The 24,741-nt window shown below is 42.7% G+C and overlaps 1 protein-coding gene across 2 annotated transcripts; it reads left to right on the top strand.

The window, feature by feature from the left end:
• The first annotated feature begins 103 nt into the window (after positions 1 to 103).
• tab1 (TGF-beta activated kinase 1/MAP3K7 binding protein 1) lies at positions 104 to 24,741 on the top strand. 2 transcript variants are annotated; one of them, XM_055157934.1, is made up of 11 exons: positions 104 to 244; positions 672 to 802; positions 1,539 to 1,692; positions 2,471 to 2,563; positions 4,260 to 4,368; positions 7,295 to 7,411; positions 9,248 to 9,359; positions 9,915 to 10,056; positions 11,964 to 12,174; positions 12,392 to 12,545; positions 24,323 to 24,741. In XM_055157934.1, exons 1-11 carry the CDS (start codon positions 215 to 217, stop codon positions 24,555 to 24,557), a joined length of 1,488 nt encoding a protein of 495 aa, XP_055013909.1. In that variant the 5' UTR covers positions 104 to 214; the 3' UTR covers positions 24,558 to 24,741. The 2 variants fall into 2 exon arrangements, with proteins under 2 accessions (XP_055013909.1, XP_020777738.1); XM_020922079.2 differs by having other exon boundaries at positions 24,320 to 24,741.

Genomic DNA, 24,741 nt, shown 5'->3' with positions numbered 1-24,741 from the left:
GGTGAGGGGCTTCTCTGCTGCAGGCTTCCGGCTGTTTGTGCTGTGTGTGTGCGGGATTCGCTGGAGGTGAGGGGCTTCTCTGATGCAGGCATCGGGCTGTGGGAAGTTCTGATGCGGAAGGATCGCTCTTGGACAAATACTTTGGTTTTGAAACAAAGCGCACATTTTACGCACAAGTTCTGTTCCTTTTGGCGCAGTTGGGAGCCGAGTTAACATGGCACAGCGCAGGAATTTAAGCCAAAGCGTAAGTACCAGAGGGTCGCACCTCCACAGGGGGCTGGGGTTGTTTTGGTTTGACTGATGCGCCGTCTCCACACTCTTCTAAGGCCCAACTTTCCGGGTCACCCATGGGCCAAGCTTAACTAGACTTAACCAAGGAGATGGGTAAAGTTTCATTTTCACATTGGCAGCTTGGCATGGCGAGTGGCGGCAGTTATTTGGTGACAGGTTTTATAACAGAAGCCACTGATGTCTTAAAGTTTTCATCAAGTAATAGTAGCCATTCCAAATTGGAATTCAAAACAAGTAGCCAACTTTTGGGCATAGTTCGTAACAGCACAGTAAGTCGACGTGTTTATGAAGACTTCTGTGTCACGTAAAGCAGTAATGTAGGTGTTGTAAAAAGAGTAAAACAGTGAGACCACTGACCCATGTGTGGTTGTGTTGATCAGCACCAGAGCTGGACAGATGACCTGCCCGTGTGTGAGATGTGTGGAGTGGGCACTGCCCCCAACTGTGTGTACGGAGCTGAGGCAGCGGGCAGCCAGAGCCACCCCTATGAGGACGCACACATCCGCTTCAGGTAGATCTACACTAGCCTACACCTGCAGCAGCCACCACCAACCTACACACCGGCTTCCATAAGTCTTACAATTTATACACCAGTCTACACCAGCAACAGTGGCTTACAACAGCCTACATTTCGCCAGCCTGCACTACGCCAGCCTGCACTACGCCAGCCTGCACTACGCCAGCCTGCACTACGCCAGCCTGCACTACTACGCCAGCCTGCACTACGCCAGCCTGCACTACGCCAGCCTGCACTACGCCAGCGTGCACTACATTACGCCACTGCACTACGCACTGCACTACGCCAGCCTGCACTACGCCAGCCTGCACTACACCAGCTGCACTACGCCAGCTGCACTAGCCATTGCACTACGCCAGCGCACTACGCCAGCTGCACTACGCCAGCGTGCACTACCACTACGCCAGCCTGCACTACGCCAGCGTGCACTACGCCAGCCTGCACTACGCCAGCGTGCACTACACCAGCCTGCACTACACCAGCGTGCACTACACCAGCGTGCACTACACCAGCGTGCACTACACCAGCGTGCACTACACCAGCCTTTACTACACAAGCCTACAGTATACCAGCAGCCTACACCGTTAGACATAGTACACAAAAATTATAATAAAGCTTTGAGAAGCAGAATTTCATTCAGAAAACATTTTTTTTGTATTTGTTTGACAGCTTAATTCACAGACAGTGTAGGCTTTCTTCCCTCACAGCCTGACATGTGTGTTGTGTGTAGGGGCGAGGACGGCTGCTCTCTGTACGGTGTCTTTAACGGCTATGATGGTAATAAAGTGGCCAGTTTTGCCTCTCAGTTCCTCACAGCTGAGCTGCTCCTGGGGCAGCTCGCCACGGCCCACAGCGACGCAGAGGTGCGCCGCATACTTACACAGGTACGCCCCCTAGTGTCTGCGCACCACACAAGTACGCCCCCTAGTGTCTGCGCACCACACAAGTACGCCCCCTAGTGTCTGCGCACCACACAGGTACTCCCCCTAGTGTCTGCACATCACACAGGTACCCCCCCTAGTGTCTGCACATCACACAGGTACTCCCCCTAGTGTCTGCACATTACACAGGTACTCCCCCTAGTGTCTGCACATTACACAGGTACTCCCCCTAGTGTCTGCACATCACACAGGTACCCCCCCTAGTGTCTGCACATCACACAGGTACTCCCCCTAGTGTCTGCACATTACACAGGTACTCCCCCTAGTGTCTGGGCATCACACAGGTACCCCCCCTAGTGTCTGCACATTACACAGGTACTCCCCCTAGTGTCTGGGCATCACACAGGTATTCCCCCTAGTGTCTGCACATCACACAGGTACTCCCCCTAGTGTCTGCACATCACACAGGTACCCCCCCTAGTGTCTGCACATTACACAGGTACTCCCCCTAGTGTCTGGGCATCACACAGGTACTCCCCCTAGTGTCTGCACATTACACAGGTACTCCCCCTAGTGTCTGGGCATCACACAGGTACTCCCCTTTGTGTGAGAGGTATACAGAATAAGACCCCATGGAGACACAGGGACATTTTCTCATGGAGCACATTTTATAGCCTTGAATGTTTTTATTCACATTAAAGCTAAAAAATAAACAAAATGTACTGCAGCAAAACTGATTCGCATTGGGCATGACTTTAAAGTAATGTTTATGGCCTTGTAGGCGTTCGACGTGGTGGAGAAGAGCTACTTTGAGTCCATAGATGACGCTCTGGCAGAGAAGGCTCACCTGTCCAACTTCCTTCCACGCGATGGGGTAGACTCAGACACAGACTCAGACACAGACTCAGACACAGACTCAGACACAGACTCAGACACAGACTCAGACACAGACTCAGACACAGACACAGACACAGACACAGACACAGACACAGACACAGACTCAGACACAGACACAGACACAGACACAGACACAGACACAGACACAGACTCAGACACAGACACAGACACAGACTCAGACACAGACTCAGACACAGACTCAGACACAGACTCAGACACAGACTCAGACACAGACTCAGACACAGACTCAGACACAGACACAGACTCAGACACAGACTCAGACACAGACACAGACACAGACACAGACTCAGACACAGACTCAGACACAGACTCAGACACAGACACAGACTCAGACAGACTCAGACACAGACACAGACACAGACTCAGACACAGACTCAGACACAGACTCAGACACAGACTCAGACACAGACTCAGACACAGACTCAGACACAGACACAGACACAGACAGACACAGACACAGACTCAGACAAAGACACAAACACAGACTCAGACTCAGACACTAGGGAGGACGATACTGACATACAGTATTTAGAGAACAAGTTCATTTTAAAAGGTTTGCAGTGGACCAATATAATTCTTTATTTACGCATTCCAAGCATCTTAATTATTCACCACAATGAGTTTATAAGCAGTTTTCACAACTCGCAGAGACAAGCGCAGAGTTTTGCCATCACAGTTGCTAACTATTTACAGTAAGTAAACAACTAGCATGCCAACGCATACTTTCTGACTATCAGACAATAAAACACTTTATAATTAGATGTAAACCCGATAGCATACAGAGGACTTGTTTTGACCTCAAGAGCTGCTTATACAATATAGTATATCTGTACTGGGTCAAGACACATTTTGCTCAAATATATAGAAAAATCTGAGTACAGAGGTTTTCAGTTTACCACTTTATGTCCTTGATTGAAAAATTATAAGCTCTCATTTTTGTTGGCAGCTTTTTAATAGTTTTCAGGTTATAGATCGCATTATAAATCTACATTTTAAAATTATTTCTTACTGAAAATAGTGTTAAATGAGTAAAAATATGGCTTTACGTTCCTTAGCAACACTATGAAAATCTTGAGGTTGTTTTTAAAATTCTTTTTTTTTTGTTATTGTTATTATTTTTGTTTATTCCAATTTTTTTTCCTGTGCTGTGCTGCTGCAGTTTGGGGTCAGATATTTTAAGTGTTTTTGCTGCAAAAATCAGCTCTGTGGAACTAATGGCCACCATACTTATCAATGTGTTTTTGAAACTCTATAAACTGGCAAACATTTTCCAGAATCTTCCATCCATCCATTTTCTTCCGCTTGTCTGGGGCCAGGACTCCCAGACTTCCCTTTCCACACACACTTCCTTCAGCTCTTCCGGGGGGACCCCGAGACGTTCCCAGGGCAGCCAAGAGACTGAACCTGGTTGTAGGGACGTTGAACATCACCTCGCTGGGGGGAAAGGAGCCTGAGCTTGTGCGGGAGGTTGATGTACTGGACAGATATAGTCGGGCTCTCCTCCACGCACAGCTTGGGCTCTGGTACCCAACTTCTCGAGAGGGGTTGGATCCTCCATTTTTCTGGTGTTGTCCATGGGGATCGGCCACGGGCTGGAGTGAGTTTGAAAGTGTTAGTATAGCGTTGAAAGTATTTGTCTTTTGTGCATTCAGAGCCAGAAGGTGCAGGAGCGGCTGCAGGAGCTGGAGCAGGAGGTGTGTGGAGGAGCTACAGCTGTGGTGGCCCTGATCCTCAACAACAAGCTCTACATCGCCAACATGGGTACACACACATATGCACACACACACACACACACAGAGACACACACACACACACACACACACACAGACACACACAGACACACACACACAGACACACACACACACACACACTCAACAACAAGCTCTACATTGCCAGCATGGATACACACATATATACTGTAAATTAAGGATATAATTATTACAAGCCACTACTTTTTTCTCACACTTTGAACCCTGCAGCTAATAAAACAATGCAGCTAATATATGGCCAGATTATTTGTTTGGCACAGTGTCCATTCATAAACTGTATTTTCGGACTGTAAGTCGCACCAGCCAAAAAATGCTCAATAAGAAGAAAAGTTGCACTTTTTGGGGAAAATTTATTTTATAAAATCAGAGACCAGGAACGGACATTTCATCAAAGACAAGTTCTAGTAATAATAAAAGAGAGAACAACAGACTGTTAACGTCACATATTTCACAGTTCTTCAGATAAACTATAACATAAACAACAGAACAGAACAAGTTTAACCAAACTCTCCATCTCACTCCAAATCACTAAATCCATTCAATTCTTCATCCTCGGTGTCACTTCTGACCAACTTTGCGACCTCCGGAGGTAAACCATAGATCCATCAGGTAAATGGAGTGCCGCCATCAGACTCAGCATCAGTTCCAGTTAGAATTATTCAGACATTTCTGAAAGTTGAAAGTGGCATGGTGCACCATCCCGGTTGCCGTGAAGCCGTGTTCTCCATCCCCACCTTTCACCAGTCCTTCACAAGTTTCTCACTCACTCCAAACTTTCTTTCTGCTACTCAATTACTGTTTTTGGCTGAATATTTTACTACTTGCAGCAAGACAGCAGCTTTTTCTGTAGGAGACATGCGCAGTAGTGACAGTGGTACAGTGAGTAGCAGATACTGACACACAAGCCTAGAGTGCCCTCTCGTGGCTGTCAGTGTAAAAGATGTAATATATAAGTCACAAAGGAGTATAAGTTGCAGGACCACCCAAACCATGAAAAAAAGTGCAACTTATAGTTCAAAAAATATGGTATACGGTCTATGGTTTGGCAACACAGCGGATACGTGCAGCCTGAGTGCAGAAAACACCGCTGTCTGTGCGGGTAACACATGGATCTAGGGTGTGATAAAATAAGTTATGATGCTAAATGAACATTAGTGAGGGGGATACGTCTTACCCGTATGCATAAATGATGAGAAGAAACGTCTCAAACTTAAGTAGCCGGACATCCACTCATACCTGACTGACAAAACTAGCCCCACCCCCGAGCGAGTCTGAAATCTGCTGAAATCCTTCGAGACACTGACATGATACAGACAGGACAGAGAGAGCACGGGGAGAAACGGGGGTGATGCGCTGAGGAAGATGCTGTTTGATTGTGTTTTAAAGTTATTTTGCGCTTCATGCACACACCCTCCTCATGTAAAACACACGAAGAAATGCAGATGATGCAGCTTTTAAGTTAAAGGTGATTGATGTGGCTGTGGAAGAAGGAAACAGAGCTGCTGCGCATGAGCTTGGCATCAGTAAGTCGACGGTGAGATTTTAGTGATGGTAGCATGACGAACTGACTCACTGCAAAAAGACGACAAAAATTTCAGAGGCGATAAAAGCTGCTTGCCCGTAATGTTCTTGAAGGCGTGGACACCTGTGGCTTATATTCAGCTGCTGCCTATATATGTACAATTTTTAAATTTTGTTAAATAGTCCGAAAATACGGTATACACACACCAAACCCTCTCATCCTGAACAACAAGCTGTACATCACCAACATGGATACACACACATATACACATGCAGGCACACAAACATACACAGACACACACACACAGACAGACAGGTAAAATGTAAAATGGCAGATTCACATTTATAATCTGTCTTTATATAAATACATTTTCTAAATAACAGTTTTTGCCTGAAGTGCTGTGCAGTTTTGGGTCAGATACTTAAAGTGTTTTGCCCCCAAAGGTAGGTGGCATAAGTGGAAAGCACATTCTAGAAGGTTGCTGTGTCCTTATGTCACTTCATTCACTAGAAGTAGCTTACCACCAGTGTGTGGAGTAGATTAAAGAAGACCTATTGTGCTTGTTCAACAAACTTTATTGATCCATATGGAAATGACAGTAGCTCACAGCCTCATTTATCACAATACATTATAATTACAAATAGCAAAAATATAAATGGTAATACATTCTAAATAAATATCGAAAATAATAAGAGACTGGCGTCAAATAAGGCATGATTTGCCTAATGTTTATGTACATGTAAAAAAAAAAAAGAAATGTATAGAAAGAAGACATGGGACTGCTGTGCAAATTGTAGAGGATTGGAGAAGGGGGCCACCAGGGGACGGAGCTGAGGCAGAAGAAGTCTCTCAAACACTTTGATTACATCACACTAGTGGGTAGCAGATTTTTTTTCCTTTTTTACCGAAATGACTACGTGACACTGGTGATCCTACGTTAATCGGCGATTAAGAAAAATAAAACTGGAAGAATAAAGTAAGAACAGAGCAGTGGCTGCATGCCAGTGCTGGTGAGAACGAGCGTCAACTGATCAGATAGCTCAAACATGCACGAGTCACTCCAAATACGACTTCAGAGGGTTGTATTTTATTTATTTATTTTTAATTGACCTCCATTAGCTATCAGCTATTCTTCCTGGAGACCTATGTTCTTGCATGTTTTTTTGGGTGGATGGGGGAAACCGGAGTGCCTAGAGGAAAACCCACCCAGACCCAGGGAGAACATGCAAACTCCACACAGAAAGGGTAAATGAGAAGTAGCTACAACTATAGTGACAACAACTGTTCTGGTTACAATCTCTGAGAAGTGAATGTTGCATAGTGCTTCTGCTTATAGACTCATTGTGTGTGTGTGTGTGTGTGTCTGTGTGTTGCTGTGTGTTGCTGTGTGTTGCAGGCACAGACCGGGCACTGCTGTGCCGCTCCAGCAGTGACGGGCAGAACCAGGTGCAGCAGATCGGCCGCGCCCACAGCACCGACAACGAGGACGAGCTGCACCGGCTGGCAGCTCTGGGTGAGCTCCTTTGTTTAATCTTTGACATTGCTTTGGCTAATGCATCTCACTGCTGCTACAAAAATAGCAGATTTTTCTGTAGGTCCCATCCAAAACCTCTTCTGTACACCCAGGCTCCTTCATAGTGAGTCAGGCTGGTTTTAAACATCATGACATGTCATATTCTCACAGGGACTGAGACCAGCCACTTCTTTATTGCTTCTAAAGTGGGTATGCCCATAGTTTTAACCATAGACTGTATATAACTAGCCTCAGGGAGTGTCATGTCACCCACAGCATTCGGTTCCACTCAAATGTAGCTCATTGAGGCTAGCAGTTAGATGGGGGAATATTTGATTTGATTTATTTATTTGTTTATTATTATTTTTATTATTTGATTTTATTTATTTATGTTTTACATAGCGCTGTTCATAGATATGTCACAAAGACACTTTACAGCTCATTATTCATTTACTCTACACTCAGTGGTAGTAAACTATTATTGTAGCCACAGCTGGCCTGGGGCAGACTGACGGAAGTGAGGCTGCCGATCTGCGCCATCGGCCCCTCTGACCACCACCATCACTCACACACACACCACTTTCATACTAGGCAATGTGGGTGAAGTGTCTTACCTAAAGATACAACAACTTTTTTTTGAGACTGGCGCCCCCCTGTGGCAACTGATTTACCCAGTGGCTCCATTCAAGTACTGACCAGGCCCAGCCCTGCTGAGCTCCTGAGATCTGACAAGATCAGGCTTTGGCAAGTCGGTATGGCCACACAAAAACACTAAATTTGGAGCAGAGTTCAAATATTTGGAATTCAGGCCATGAGTGTTATAGCAACCAAAGAGCCAATCAGAAGCGAGCCTGCTGAAGGTACCCTTAGCAACATGGTCAGACCGGTTGCTAACATTATTAAAGTGCATATCTTAATTTATGGATGAAATAGAGAAATAATAAATAAGTAAATAAATAATAAAAACACCAGGATCATGTAGAATGGGTTACAGAAAGATGATCTGTAGAACACACGGCTGTTCAGTTCTTTAAAGATTTCTTAGTGCCTGTTATATTTGACCTGTATGCTAATCACTAATGCTAAACATAAAGTCATTTTATACATAAGAGCAGATTTATACGTTCCACTTCTACACAAGATATGTTCCAGCTGTCCTGTTTTTGACCAGTGTCACTGAGTCACTTAGTCTTTAAGCCTATGCACTGAAACATAGTTTTATTGTCATTGGTGCAAACCCAATAGCCATGCAGAGTAAGTACTTAAGACATTAAATAAAACAGACCAGACTGTTGAGCGGACTTGTAGCCACAGGGTTCATATGGTGATTTGTTTTTGGACCCAGTCCTTAAGAGAAAAAGAGATATTATTATTATTATTGTTATTGTTATTATTATTATTATTATTAAGGAAGCTTCTCACTTAGAGTTTAGTGAGAGTGGGGAGGAATGGGGGGGAAAGGGAGGAGGAACTGTTTTTGGAAAGTTCTGGACTGATCTAATTTACACACCTCTGTTCCTTGTTCCTCTGTGCTCCCTCTCTCCTTCTCTGTGCTCTCTCTCCTCATTTGCTCCATCTCTGCTCCATTTCTGCACCCTTTCTACTCTCTCTGTCTCCTTCTCTCCTCCTCCTTTCTTCCTCTCTGCTCTCTTCCTGCTCCCTTTCTCTGTTCCCTTTCACCTTCTCCGCTCCTCTCTCCTCCTTCTCTGTACCCTCTCTCCCTTCTTCCTGCCTTTCTTCTCCTCCTCTTCCCCCTTGCTCCTCCTCTCTGCTCCTCTCTCCCTCTCTTCTCCCTCTCTGATCCCTCTTTCTGCTCTGTCCCTCCTCCTCTCTCAGGGGTGGATTCGGCGCTGATCCGGCAAGCTGGGCAGATTGCAGGGCACAGGAGCACCAGGCGGTTGGGAGACTACCGCGCCAAGATCCACTACAGCGACACCCACCTGCTCAGGCAAGCACCTGCACACACACCAACACACGTGTCTCTGAACGCACATTTAGTCCTCACAGTCAGATTGTATTACTCAAGATATAGTGGTCCAACAAAAAAAAGTTTTTTGAGAAATGACTACTCAAATACGAGTAACTTAAAGAGTAACTGTTGGGACATAACATCTGATTTATAATTTGAAATGAATGTAATTAGAAGGACACAACATTAAATAATGCACAAAATCTGTTATTGTCAAAGACAAACAGTAAAATAAGACAACTACATTATTTCTGAAGGTGCGGAGCAAGAAACACAAATGTTCAAATCATTTCATACAGTAAAGATAAATAAGTACTTAAGTAGGAGTAAAATATGAGGCTAGTAAAGTACTCTGAAAAAAATAGAATTTCTTTAAACAGTTACTCAAGTAATTGTAACAGAGTAGAAGTACTTCCTACCTCTGCTCTCACCTCTGTGAGTGGGATTTGGATGCGGTCTGCCCCTGTCTTAGCATACCTTCATAACGGACACTGTGTGATGATGTTCTAGTGGTGGCCCTCTTTGTTTGTCCAGCTCAGCCAAAGCAAAGCCGATCATCGCAGAGCCAGAGATCCACAGCCAGTCCTTGGAGCGCGTCAGCGGCTTCCTGCTGCTCATGTCAGAGGGGCTCATCAGTGCCCTGGAGAGTGCCCATGGCCCCGAGCACGCCAACCAGGTACACTCACCTTCTGACATCCTCATAATAAAACAGAATGCAGATCATTCTGTGGCCACAAGATGGCACAAATATAAGACTATAATGGGCCATAATCCACACAGCCTTCATAGGGAGTGGCTGTGTGTCTCCTGAGTGAGTGAGGGAGGACATGGAGGAACCAGTTCTCTCTCATGTTTATTTGTTCAGAGTAGTACAAAAAATAGGACTGGCACCATGACTGATTTAATATTTGTTAAGCTGATATTTGCTGTTAACCATTATTTGTGAGTGATGGGAAGTTAACACTGTTATACATACACAGTATATACATATTATATTTATGTATAATCAAAAATAGTGAAAGTGATTAAAGTAAGTAAGGAAGGTGGACACAGCGGTGGGGTCTGGAGGACTAAAAGAAGAGGGTGGGGGTGAGAAACTCCACCCCTGCAGCAAGGTGTTTGTATCACAAACACTGTAAACTTTAATCAGGGCAGTTCATAGAATGTATAACAAAGTGGACTAAGTGAGTGTGACGCATAGGCAGAGTTTTGGGGGGTCAGGGGGGTCACTGCCCCACCTAGTAGTTGAAATATGTTACGACACAGAGTCTGAGTATGCCCAATACAAATATTTAATAAAAAAAATGTATTAATATTTTAAATATGTCAACACAAACAAAAGGATTGTATGAAATAAATATGAATCCTAATCTGAACCAGGACTGAACCAGGTCTAAACCAGGACTAAACCAGGACTAAACCAGGACTAAACCAGGACTAAACCAGGACTAAACCAGGAAGAAACTAGGACGAAACCCTGAGCCCATGGAGCAGCGTGATCGGCCGCCGGCTGCGGTGAGCTCAGTGAGGCACAGAGCTCTGCACTGGTCCTTTCTGCAGCGGTCACTCGACACTCTACGTGGGTACATCTCTGAGCCTGTCACAACACTCTGATTCAGTCCTGGTTCCTCACGTCACAGGTCACTATAGGACAGTACTGCAGATATCATGAGCCTATGCAGGTTATTTTCACCGTTGCCAGTATCTCCGGTTTGACATTTAAGTTGTAATTAAGTTTTAAGTAATAATTTTTTTCTATTTCACATCGGGAGAAGTGGGTGGATGGCGTACCCCCATGTACCACCCCCACTACACCCTGATCATGTGTGATGTGCTGTGTAGCTTGGCTTTATGGGAGACTTATGAACAGTTCTGTTGCATGAGTAATAGCATTATAACTATTGTATGTAATGTCACAATGTCATTGTACAGGGCAAGGCATTTCCCTGCTGTGCACATGGCAATACGCACTTTAAATCTTGAACTTAACGCTCAACTTAATGTTTGCCCCACCCCAGCGCAAAAGTCAAACTCCGCTTCTGGTGTGACGTCACCCACAGCGTTTGACTCCAGTCAAATGAAGCTCACGAGGCTCACAGTTACAGGAGTGAATTTGGAGACAGGCTCTATATTAGAAATAGGTCAAATTTTTTAATGGACAAAATAGTGAAAAAAACATCAGGATCATGTAGAGTGGGTTAATATGAACATTTTAAGACCAAAGCAGCAGTTCCGGAAAGAGGGATGACAGTATTCCACTGTAAGCCAATGAGAGCCAGGGTCTGTAGGACCCAAAGAGCCGCATGTGAACTTCCTATTTGGAGTGCAACACACACTCACACACTTGGCAAATACAAATGTACTGCAATTTGCTGCAAATGTATGTATTTTGACAAAAAGAACTAGGTAAAGTACATAGTTTTAATAGCAAAAAAATTGAATTCATTGTTAGTTCCACTTTATAGTTGCAGTACATTTTTCAATAAATGTTTCAAGTTCAAATAAATAATAACATAATGTTATAATATGGTTTGCTATACTCTATTATGACTGTTTAAACACCGACTGTTGTCTGGGCAACAGGAGATGGTTGCCATGGTGGCAGCAGAGCTGGCGCAGCAGTCTAACCTGGAGGCTGCGGCTCAGTCTGTGGTGGAGCGGGTCAAACGTGTGCACCACGACGTCTACATGTCTGGACGCCAAAGAGCACCCCTCTGTGGGCAACATGAGGACATGACCCTGCTCATCCGCTGCATCAACTACCCCGGGCCGGACCCTCCCACACCCACTCAAGGTATTCACATACCCACCTGTGGTACTCATTTGCCAACCTATAATACTATGGTACTCACTTGTGACATGCGAGGTGTTATGTCAGCTCTGTATAACCATGTTGGTGGAGTGGACCTGAGAGGATTTGATGATTCTGGATTGTCAAAATAAGCCAGGCTTTGGCCTAGTCTTAACACAGAACAGTGTTGGCTTTTGTGTTATGTGTGTGTGTGTTTCAGGGGGGAGGATCTACCCAGTGTCGGTGCCTTACTCTAACTCCCAGAGCACTAGCAAAACCAGCGTGACCCTGTCCCTGGTCATGCCCTCCATCTGCACCCTGACCAATGGGACCAACACCACATCTGCGCAGGAGGAAGAGACCCCCACCCCAGGGTGAGACAGACGTACACAGACTCACTCACACACACATGCACACACATACACATACACACACACACACACACACACACACATACATACACACATACACACACATCAATGTAAGAGCCCAGGCCCTCTACAAAGTTCATCATGGCACTGTTAGGATATTGTGAGGAGAAACAATGGGCCTCACGCTGCAATGTTTTAGAAACTAAAGTCTGTTCTGAGTTAAAGGTGCACTCAAAACTTTTCTGAAGTGCACACTACCTGCTGTCTCCATGTAAATGTTATGGTTGGTTTGCCTGAAATGTTCCAGTGTTGACTTGCGCTTAACTTTCTAACATTTATTTGTTGAGGGTTTGATTGAGAAAACATACATTCCTCTAATCTTTTGTTTTTGAAAGAAATAACCAAACAGGAAGTCCACAAACGGTGACTTTCTTTTTATAATTCAAATCTTTAGCACTTTTTTTATACTGAACAAAGACAGAACAGTTAATAGTAATAAATGTACATTTAACTTTTTTTTTTTTTTAATTCTGACTTGGATAATACCTGTGCAAAAATATTTAACATAATTTTACATTAGTTAAGCTGTAGAAAAAAGTTAAGAGGAAAAGTACAAGAATACCTAGAGTAGCGCTGAGTTCTTAAATGGAATTCCTCTACCTACGACATAAACACTGAAAATTCGATCCAAAATTTAGAGATCATTTATCACTTTAAGCTTTCTTTTAACAAAACTAAGGTATTGTCATTTATTCGTGTTAGTCTAATGACCGTGCAGTTTAGACAAGTTTTGGCCCTTGTGTACATAATAGCTGATAGGTAATAGGAAGTACCTCTACTTATATCAAATCAGAAAGTGAAATTATAAACTTCTGCAAAGTGTGAATCTAGAAGAAATTCAGGCCAATTTATAATAATGGTAACTGGTGAAATTAACCTGCCACATGCACTTTAAAGAGCCCATATTATACACTATGTATGTTCTGTTTTCTCATCAAAACATACAGTTGTTAAATTGAAAACTACCACTTCATAACTCAGTGGGAACAGCATTTTGAGTTTTGGAGATGTAGACAATAATAATAATAAAATATAGCCGCAAGCAGCAATGATCGGCCCTTGCTATCGCCTCACAGTCACAGTATACTCCTTTGTTCCTATTCCCATGATGCATCTGTGCACCAAATTTGGTTTGAGTACGTCAAAGTTTTAGTTTTTGTTTGGACGTCCCATTGGTGAGGACAGATTTTTGGCTTGTTGCCGTGGTAACATGGAGTGTGGACATCATTGACCTTTTTTTTTTTTTATTTTATTTTTTTTATCAAGACCAGACCTAGCAACCACGTAATATATATTTTTTTTTCCTATTCCTATGATGTATCTGTGCACCAAATTTGGTTTGGCTATGCCAAAGTTTTGTTGAACATTCTATTGACAAGGACAAATGTTTGGCCTGTTGCTATTATTGCAACACGATGGGAAATGGCGTGGGGTTGTCATTGACTTTTTTGATTAAGACCATGTCACGTGTAATTTAAGGTGTCTACGACAAAGTTAAATTTAGCTGTTCCATGTAATTTCCCTAGAGGGCGTTATCGCGCCCATTTGAGATTTTCTTATTAGAGCCCAACCGATATGAATTTTGCTGTGGCCGATATGAAACCGATATAATGAAAGTTGGAGCTTCCGATATATTTAGTGATGTGAAAAGTCACTGTAAATGTTGAATTGTTTAAAAAATTTAGGTTTGGCTTTGGTGGATTTTAAATTGGGTTTAATTAGTCAACATTTATTGTTATTCTGCCTCTTTACATCATATTTACAGACAGTAGGTTGGCTTAATGGCATTTTTGCATCACATTCTAGACACTAGTGATGGGTATTCCAGTTCTTTTCAGAGAACTGGCTCTTTTGGCTTGGCTCACTAAAAGCTGCTGGTTCTTTTGGCTCCCAAGCGGCTCTTCAGTCCTGATTCAGTCCTGAACCAGGTCTTAACCAGGACTGAAAAAGGACTAAACCAGGACTAAAACAGATCTAGACCATGTGTAAAATAGGACTAAACCAAAACTGAACCAGGAGTGTCGGGACTCGGTCTGTATCTCGTGCCCAAGATTAGTCCTGGTTTATTTATTTTATGCTAAACTATAGCCAAATATGCAAGTTTTTTTATCCTATGTACACGCAAATTTCTCAAAGTTTCGTTTGTAGCCGCTGTCAAACTACCACGAGTCTGCACATAGCATAAAGAGAAAAAAAGTGAGAGAAAGAGAAAACACGACTCCCAATAAGGATCAGGCTCCCGTTGTTCGCTTCAGAGCCGGCTCTAAGAGCCATTTTGTTCGCGACCGACCCATAACTAGTAAAGAAACTAGCGTTATTAGCCTTTAGCCGTAAATGCTGCGCACCACGGTAATTAATTATATGCGCAAATTTCATCATTCACACGTCTATTCACAGCTCATTCACATATCAATGCAGGTTCAGTAGCAAATATACGGCCAATGTAGTCACTTTACAATAGGCCAATAGAAAACAGCCTGTTTATGTGCGGGAGCTACAGCAGCTAATCCATAACAAATGACCAAAACTAGCCTCAAAGTCGACATATTTCCATATATATATATCGGCATATTGGCCGATAGCCGATATGCCTCCAGGTGCCCATATCGGCCGATAATCGGTCAGGCTCTATTTCTTATATAAATCTGTTCTGGGTCGGAGTGTCCACCAATGATTAAAGTTTGAGTGAAATCAGCCAAAGTTTATGTGAATTATCACTTGTCGAAGTTTGATGGCGAGCTGCAAAAATGAACCCGAAATTTGCACCGTTGCCACGGCAACACCATTTGATCTTCTAAAAAGCTTTTAACAACTTTTAATGTCCCACTTGTCTAGATGATACAGAATGATTCTAGTGAGTCTGGGTCAAACGGCCGGGAACGAGTTTGTTACGAGGACAGGAAATTGCGCCTTCGATGCCAGGTCGCATGATCAGTCCAATATGGCCGACTTCCTGTTGGTTGCCTAGCAACTGCGTTTTTTTTTGTTTTTGTTTTTTTTTTGGAACGACAAGACCTGTCCACCACCCAAATTTTGTTTGTCTATGACAAAGTTGATTTTATAGGCATAGCCATAGGCGCAATGTATTTGATTTTGCAGGGGCCGCTGTTACAAAATACAAAATTGATGTATTGAGTATTTATAAATTCCTATTTTGGCATTCTTGAATTTTGTGCAGAATTTTGTGAGTTTTCGTCAGCGACATGTCACTGAACATAGTGGCCCTATAACAATATAGTGCCATCTGTGGTGGCACATATATATGTCACTGGAAAATGCTCGCGTCCAGTAACTCACCCGTGGGCTCTATAGAGCTCCGGGAGCTGACGTCATACCGGCTCGTCAGGCACAAGGTGTCGCCATTTTGGCAGTAATCGGCAGATCGGCTGACTCGCGCTGTACGACTCCAGCGCAATAACAGATTGTTCTCCAGACGCAGCCGCGATTCATTTCCGAATTATTTTGCCAACAATTTTCCAATACAGATAATGTAATACACAAAGATCAGAGCAAGAACCAATGTGCGAACGTGTGGCTCCAAAGTAGCAAACAGCATTTGTTATTTTAGGCTTATAATTAACCAAATAATTTTATGGAAATAGGCAATAGCTTATTCAATTGATTCAACTTTAAAAATGTCCTGCTTTTAGCCTAGTGTGAGAAATGCTACAGTCGCACTAGATCCAAACCAGAGTCCTGAACCAGCGGGAGAAGCTCCAGTTCAGGCCGGGCTCAGAGGAGCTACAGCGGGGAGTGGTGTCAGGAGCCTTGGCCTGACAAGAACGTTCCCCAGGAACAAAGAGCGTGGAGGTCGGACGCTCAGAACAACATATAACCCACCAAACTATTCACGCTTCTGTCCGGATGCTTTGCATCACCTCGGAACCAGCCGCAGTTCTTGACCGCCGGAGCGAACTGTCCAGACCTGTAGTCCACAGTGCATTCTCGCTTTTCCCGCACGGAACCAGCGTGCAGACGATGACACGGAACAGCTCAGACCCAGCCCATCAAGCACTGGTCTTGCTCGCTACCGTCTGGAACCAGCACATGGAGGACAGAGCCTCCGGACCAAGGACCAGACCGCAGACCCCGTCCTGAGGGATCTGAGCTGCGGTGAGTGCTCCTCTTTATCGCTGTTGCTGCTGCTGTTACCCGTGCTTTTGTGTTTTACGAGTTCATGATGACTCTTGAGATGAGGATGTCCCGTGGTCTTAACAGGGAACATCTGTGTTGATAATTGGAGGTATCGCTGTTCTACCAGGAAACAGAGGCATGTCAATCGGACCAATTTTGGTTCATTTGGCGATGTACTGCGGATCTGGGACGTCTTCTTCAGCGGAAATATTTTTTAAAAACACCCCCGGGGCATTATACGGTCAATGTTTAATCCATTTAATTTTGATCTGAAGCTCAATGTCTTGTGAATTAAAGTGAGTACTCCGATGGCTTGAAAAATTCAGCGGTGGCGCTATCCATTTTTACTGCCAAAATGGCGGCCCGCCCACCGTGAGTCACGTGGGGTCCGGAGCTCTATAGTCAATGACGAGCGCAACACAACCTCTTCAATTACTCACATACCCAATGCACATTTTTGGAGTTTACGAGAGTTAACGATTACAGTTATGGGCAATAATGGGCAATGCCAGTCTGTACTATTGGATGCCATGTGTCACAATTGAGTGGCATTTGAGTGTTTGATAAGGGGAGAGCGCTTTGCGCTCTGTTTTCGCACGATGTCAAGTGTGCCCTACGTTTTGGGGTGAACAATAACAATTAGGCCACTGTCGCAGCTCACAGGCGATGACACCGTTCCATGTCAGCGGGCACCAGTCTTTGCATTGCTGAACAATCGCAATAGGCCCTACACCACCCATGGCGCTTGGGCCTAATAAAGGGTTTCTCAGTTGTGTGTGATTGAAACAAAACACAACTCCAGGTATGTTTTTGAGGAGGTAACAACGTTCTAACATGGCTTAAAGCTCACAATAATAATAATAATAATAATAATACATAACACTTGTATAGCGCTTTTCAAGATACCCAAAGATGCTTTACATGGGAAGACAAACAATGACAAACAAGAGAAAAAGACAGTTAATGAAAGTTTTTTTTTTTTAAAGAGATGGCTTTTCAGGGCTTTTTTAAACACAAGAGTCAGTTTTGCATAATACAGGATCTTTAACATACACACAAAGGTTTAGACAGTTGCAGACATGTACAAATATATACTATCTCTGCTTCACTTGCAAGTAAATAGAGTAGAGTACAGTGCTTTTCACAGAGAAGAATTTCAAAGTGCTTTGCAGAGAGCAGGTACACAAAATAAACAAGTAAAATAGGATCAAAATTAGCTGGGCGCCTCACCTGTCACCAGTCCAGTATTTATCTCTCTGAAGGGTTTGCCCTGCTGTGCTATTGTGTGTGTTTTAATCCCTGGACTTTACTCATTTACATTGACTTGACTACGCCTATGGAAATCCTTTCTTGAGAACCAGACTTACTTTTATTAAAAAAGGAACTTTTTTCGGCAACTATGCTTCTACTAAACTATAATTATACTGCCCCAACTCCATACCTGGAGTTGTTTTTTGCTTCATTTACACACATTTTAATAATCCATTAAACCAAAATTGTCATCTCTGAGCACTCAGCCAATGCCCTGTTCAAATTTTATTTTGTTATATCACAAAGAAAACTCCAGACTTTGCTTACACAGTTTTTAAGCCCATAAACCATCACCAGACTCAGTCTCTAATCAAATTGATTATAGACTGATTGATGAATCTCAAAAAACTATTTTTGTTACAATACTAAAATGTAAAACTTGATTTCAATACTAATTCACTAGTCGATGATATTGTTGTTGTTGTTATCGTTATTGTTATTATTATTATCAATAATAATCATTTTTAAAAGCACTCTATATTACATACATTATTAGGTTATTTTTTCAGACCAAGAGTTTGTTTTCAAAAGTGTCTGCTCAGCTGATTTAAACAGGTTTTGGCGCTGCCTTTCTACCAGAGGAGGCAGGATGACAGCGCCATCAAACAAACATTGTCGCTGGATTAAAGAGGCATTCAAAATACAGAAACATGCCCACGGGACAACAAACCGGGACAAGGTTTTTTTTTTTTTACTCTCACACACCTGGGATACTGTCCTGAGGAAGTGGGACTGCAGATGGCGGTGTCATCCTGCCTCCACCGGTAGGAAGACAGGGCCAAAACCTGTTTAAATCAGCTGAGTGACACGTTACAGTAACATCACGTGACTCTGAGAAAGAGTGCAAGGAGCAGAACAAACTGTCCGGGATGAAACCAAACTCTTGGTCTGAATAAAAAAACCTGATGACATAAATTATCAGAAGACCAAATGAACCTGATTGGAGCAGAATGTAATTTTCAACATTAAATCATTGCACCTTATATGTGTGTAATCCCTCAGTGGTGCAGTAGGTTCATGTTGGTCCATGTGTGTATACTAGTCTATGTGCTCTGACACTTGTTCTGAAACAGCTCGAGATCATTCTAAAGACATTCAGGAAAGACTCATTTCTGTCCTGTGACTTTTCTTGGTATTGATACCTGCTCAGATTTGTATCAAGTTTTCATACTATTTTTAGTATTGATTAGTATCTGATTTTTGATACTTCTGACAATCCTACTACTAAGGCATGACTCTATTAACACAGGATTCATGGGTGGGGAGAAGGACTTCATTCCCTGACAGCAGAGGGAGCTCCACATGACAAAAGTGAAGTTTATGAAGTGTATTTTCCAAACATAGACGTTGTTTTAAATTAGAAAATGTTAAATACTTATCTCAAGGTGACCAAAAAGCGTGTGCTTAAAGCTAAGGCAGTGACGTCTTTAGAGTTGCACTGTGTCAAATCTCCACTGGCTTAGTTACACTGATCACACTATGATTTTAATATTCCCAGTATTCTCTATTGTGTTGTGTTATGACCACACATTCCGGCTCTATAGCACGCATACAGGAGGGCACCATGTTGTGAAGGGCCAATTGTTCTCCGTGGGGTCGGGTAGAGTGGTGACGGTCTGCAGAGTCAGCGGCTGGAGATTCAGAATGCACAAAGTGTTATGTGACCTGCTTGTATATGAGATGGCTCTCTAGCACGGGCCACAGCTGGAGAATATTGTGTAAATATGACTTATGAATGAAGACATGATCAGACAAGAGAGTAGCCCCATTCGCACATGCACTCTGTCCCAAAAATTTACCAGCCAGAAGTCAAAACTCAGAGACAATTTATGCACAAGGAAGATATTTTAGGGCAGTTTGAGGAGAGGAAGAGAAATCCCTGCTCTGTGTCCTGCAACATCACAGCAGTGTCTAGGGCACGAGTCTCCAACCTCTTTCCTCCAGTGAGCTACTTTTACAAAACGAAAATTCCATAGAGCTACTAGTTTTAGCCGTCACAAGAAACTGAGCATATATTAGAGCCATCTCGAGTCTTAGATGAGGTGCAGTAAGATGCATAAACCATTATTAATTTATTAGTGTACAAAGTTAGGCATCAAAATGACACATGTACAATGGTAATAGGCATTTAATTAGTCAAATTTGACTTATTTAGCACATATGGTTGAGAAATCCCTTTGCCAAGCTACTTGGAAGGGAGTGGAGAGCTACCGCTAGCTCCCGAGCTACATGTTGGAGACCCCTAGACTCTAGGGGGAGCCAGGTGAATGAAGGTGTTATCATCTATTTTTATTAGTCTAATCATAACTATTATTATTACTATGTATGTTCGATCCTTGTTAACATTATGGTTGCTAGGTTATGGTTTTAGTGTCATCTTAAATCTTATGATAACTATGTTTCAGAGGAATGAGTAGTCTAACTTGCCCAAGTAGTGTTACTGGCCAGAAAATTCCCAGGAACATTGCGTGCTTTCCTTGGTACGATCATGGTTTCGTAGGTGTAGGAGCCATTTTGAACTTTTTTTTGTTCCTTACTTGTTGCTTTGTCCTCCATCCACTGTGTGGCAGTGTGGTGCCCTCCTTAACATATTTAAGGGCCAAGAAGGCAGCCAAAGGTGCGGCTGATTGGAGGCAAAGCGTTTTTGACCACATTGTTTGTATTGTGGAATATGTGGATGGCATTGGTAAGCCAATAAAGGACTAAGAATTTATCTGTGGATTTATATTACAAGCGCGTCAGAACAACTTTAAATCAGTAGCAGGTGGCCAGTGGCATAGGGTCACTGGCCACCTGCTACATTAGGTATGAGCTGGGTTTGCTCATTACAATACATGGTTACATCCTACAGGGAAGAGTGAGAAACAGTGTGATTACTCTAACATGTAGCCACACTTCAAACTCCGCCCCTGCAGCCAGTTTGTACCAGAAACACCTCACTGGAATCAAGGCAGTCCTGTGTAATGTCGCATAGTACTCAAAAGTGCATTGGCCATTGGGGGCAGCACACACTCACTTTTTGACCAGAAAGTAAACAGTACTACAAAATTGTTCCCCCATGAGCCTGAAGAGGTTTTAGATGTCGTCCATGGAAGTTTGAGTAGTTTAGCGCTCTCTCCCGGCTCTATCCAAACTGCCCTTACCGTTGGCTGAAATATTCTGTGCAGTGCTCCACCCACAAGCCTACGTCACCCATGCTCCCACACGAAACATACAAAAACATGATACAAAACTGTACACAGCAACTTGACAAACCTGATGTGATGTGCAGTGGTTTCAGTAACAGAATACCCTCTGATTGTGTTGTGTTAACAATCTGAAAGGGGAGTGACAAAAACATGCCAAAGAGCATTAAAAACAAATGTGAATCTGTTGTTGTTGTAACATGGTGAAATAAATATGTTATATGTTAGCAGTTAATATCCCATAGAAATAAAATACCTCCTCTCTGAGTAATGGTGAGAGAAGAATTTGGGGCTGGTGAGCTCCCAGGCTTTGTAACCTCTCATACCTGAGAGATGGAAGGAAAGAGAAATAGAGCAGAGGACGGGAGTCTGTGGTGGTAATGAATAGAACAGAGACAGGACACAGCTTGCATTAGGCGTGGCTCTGTTCCCGACCTTAAACTAACCCATGCTACCTTCAGACAACATATGTACCAGTGTGATTTTTCTCACACAATACTGATCAAATATATGTCAGACAGTTGTGCTCCATGTTTATATTTTCAAACACATAGCAAGGCCCCAGAGATAGATTTAAAATTCTAGTAAAGTTCATGACATGTTGTATGTTTTTCTTTCGACAGGGTGGTGTGTATGACTACTACAGCTGGGGGGTGATGTTAACTATAGGCACTGCTCTGTCTGAAGCTCTGTTTCCCAAGTTATGCTTTAATCTGAGCTTTGTTTTAACTAGGGATGGATCTATCCATTTGTTTTCAGTGCAGATGCCAATATAGGTACTTAAACTTTATCTCCTGATACCTGATAATAATTTATTAATAATAATTCATTTATTACGTCCAGTAGTGTTATAGTGTAAAGTGTAACCACTGATCAGGTTTGCATGAGTAAGTCTGAACATTCTGAACATTTATTTAACCAGCCAAATAACAGGGTTGTTTTAAAACATGAGGGTCAACTAAAATTGAACACTAAATAATTAACTAAAACTACTAACTTAATCAAAGTAACAAGAAGGCAAATAAGTATAATAAAGAAAATAATAAGTTATAATAAAGTAACCTTAAACAAACTAGACAACTAACTTAGTAAAACTAACTAAATAGTGCACCCCCTTTGTTCAGCGTGGATGGTTTCTGCCAAGGCTCCTCCGTCTGGCCACTCAAACAACAAAAAAGAACAAGTGTAAATGAGAATTCAGACTTACATTAACTACAATGTGTGCACCCAACTTAGAATATCAGTCTAAATAAAGGAATTAAATTAAACTGTGTGTTGTAATTAACTTAATGTAAAGGAAATGAAATAATACTAACACTGTGGAGTGGGAGTGGTGGCAGAGGTATCACCACATTCAGATTCCTCAAAATAGTCATCCTTTGCTTTGTTTCTTCCCCATTTTTTAATCAGTACCATGTGAAGTTACACTAAGAGACGGTCAAACACACAGGACACAGGACACAGCAGGAAGAGTGAATAATGAGAGACAGACGGCAAAACACAACGCAGTCACCTTAATCCCTAAACATACAATGTTATGCTAAATTGACTCTTGTGAGCTTTAAGTCCTGTTAGAATGTTGTTACCTCCTCAATAACATACATGAAATTGTTTTGTTTCATTCATTTCATTTCATTCATGTTTGAGTAAGGTTGTTTCATTAGGTTGTCCATATTTCTGAGCTTAAAATGCTCTATTCTGCCTTGTGACTTCATGAAGCAGTAGTTTTCAAGTTAATAGTTATCTTTTACCTTTGGGCCAGTGGAGATTGGCAATTCCAGGGCTGAAATCATCCAAATGATTTTTGTGAAGCAGTATGGAGTTTAAAAACACAGTGGAGCAGTCATACAGGCACATTTATAGTCTTTATAGCCCTCCACAGATATGACCTGTAACTTGGCCTGGTGTGGTTGTCTGCTTGTGTGCTTGAAGATAGATGAGTTTGATGCCATACTGTGAAACATTCCAGGTAAAGCAAGAATAACTCCATGGAGACGAGCAGGTACAGGCCTGCCACCAGAAAAGTTTCAGATGAGCTGTACCAGATTTTTACTCTTCAAAATGTAAAAAACAACTCATTATAAACAGTTAGTAGTTGCACAAAGTTATTTCCTACTTACATTATAAGTAAGTAATTAATTATTCACCTCAATGAGTGTATAAGTGACTTTGACATATTTTAGAAGTTAAAGTGGAGTTTTGCTGTGATGGTAAAGCTAATAATTAGCAAGTTATACTTCTCAGCAAGAGTGTACTTCCTGATTGTGGGACAATAAAACACTTTCTAATTAGAACACGGACTTCTTTTGACCTCAACTGCTCCTTATACAATATATCTGTACATTTTGCACAAATACATGGGAAAATCGGGTACCGACCCATAATATCATAACTGAGTTTGAAATGAAATTCCAGTATCATGACAACACTACAGTAAGCAGTGCTTTTCTTCAATCATGACCTGTTCATATTTAGAGAGCAGAAAGAGTAGATGCCTGCTCTCAGATGTAATGAAGTAAAAAGTATGCAATGTTAAATGTACTTAAATGTACTACACTGTATGTAATGTAAAGTACAGATAGCTCAGATTTGTACTTAAAGGTCCTATATTATTTCAAATGAACTCTTAAGAGCTTTAAGCCATGCTGTTACATACCGGGAGTTATGTTGTGTTTCAATCACACGTTTGAGTAACCCTTTATTATTAGTCTTCATCCCCAAATCTCAAAATGCACTGTTCTACCACATTAACAGCCATCTTTAACTTTTTGTTTAGTACAGATTGGAAATTCCAGGGCTGAAATCATCCAAATGATTCTAGTGAAAGTATATGGAGTTTAAAACCAGAGTGGAGCACTTTGTGTCTGCCCTCATGATATCACAAGGTGTTCTCTGTCTGAGAGAAGAGGCATAATTGCAGGATTTGTGTGTTAAACATGAAACAAAACACAACTCCAGGTCTGTTTGCGATGAGGAAACAACATTATAACATACATCAGAAAATATATGGGTACAGTACTTTTCTATGTTCACTTTGTTCTGTTCCACCACTGACTGACTGCCTGTGTGTTCTGATGTGTGCTGCAGCAGCCAGAGCCCCACCACCACGCTGCAGTCGACCAACACCCACACCCAGAGCTCCAGCTCCAGCTCAGGCGATGGCAGCCTGTTTCGACAGAGGGGCAGCCAGGCGGCCCAGCCCGACGAGACGGGCCGTGTGCCTCCTTACGTGGACTTCAGCCACTTTTACCGCCTGTGGGGCAATGAGCACGGGGACCTGCCCTCTGAGCTGGCCTCTGCCCCGGGCGGGCTGGGGCCACAGTAGCTCAGGGCCAAGACTCCAACAAAACAAATGTACATGAGGGGAATGACTTGGGTTCATACTTTTTATCCAGGTGCGCTTTTATTTACAGAGCTTATTCCAGGCTCTGACCAGGACTGAGTCATGGCTAAACCAGGCCCCAATGTTAAACAAGGACTAAAATAAAACTGCAATTATACAAACTATA

This window comes from Boleophthalmus pectinirostris, unplaced genomic scaffold, assembly GCF_026225935.1.
Source record: "Boleophthalmus pectinirostris isolate CB_2022bp ecotype Guang Dong unplaced genomic scaffold, ASM2622593v1 HiC_scaffold_22, whole genome shotgun sequence".
Classification (NCBI taxonomy): domain Eukaryota; kingdom Metazoa; phylum Chordata; class Actinopteri; order Gobiiformes; family Gobiidae; genus Boleophthalmus; species Boleophthalmus pectinirostris.
Note: the sequence above shows the minus strand (reverse complement) of the source record. Positions and strands in the feature narration are given on the sequence as shown.

Excerpts from the sequence above, each read along its gene's own strand:
- tab1 (XM_020922079.2), top strand. The coding sequence starts at position 215 with ATGGCACAGCGCAGGAATTTAAGCCAAAGC. Across the intron at positions 12,175-12,391 it reads CCCTCCCACACCCACTCAAG|GGGGGAGGATCTACCCAGTG; the intron begins GTATTCACATAC and ends TGTGTGTTTCAG. Across the intron at positions 12,546-24,319 it reads GAAGAGACCCCCACCCCAGG|CAGCCAGAGCCCCACCACCA; the intron begins GTGAGACAGACG and ends TGTGTGCTGCAG.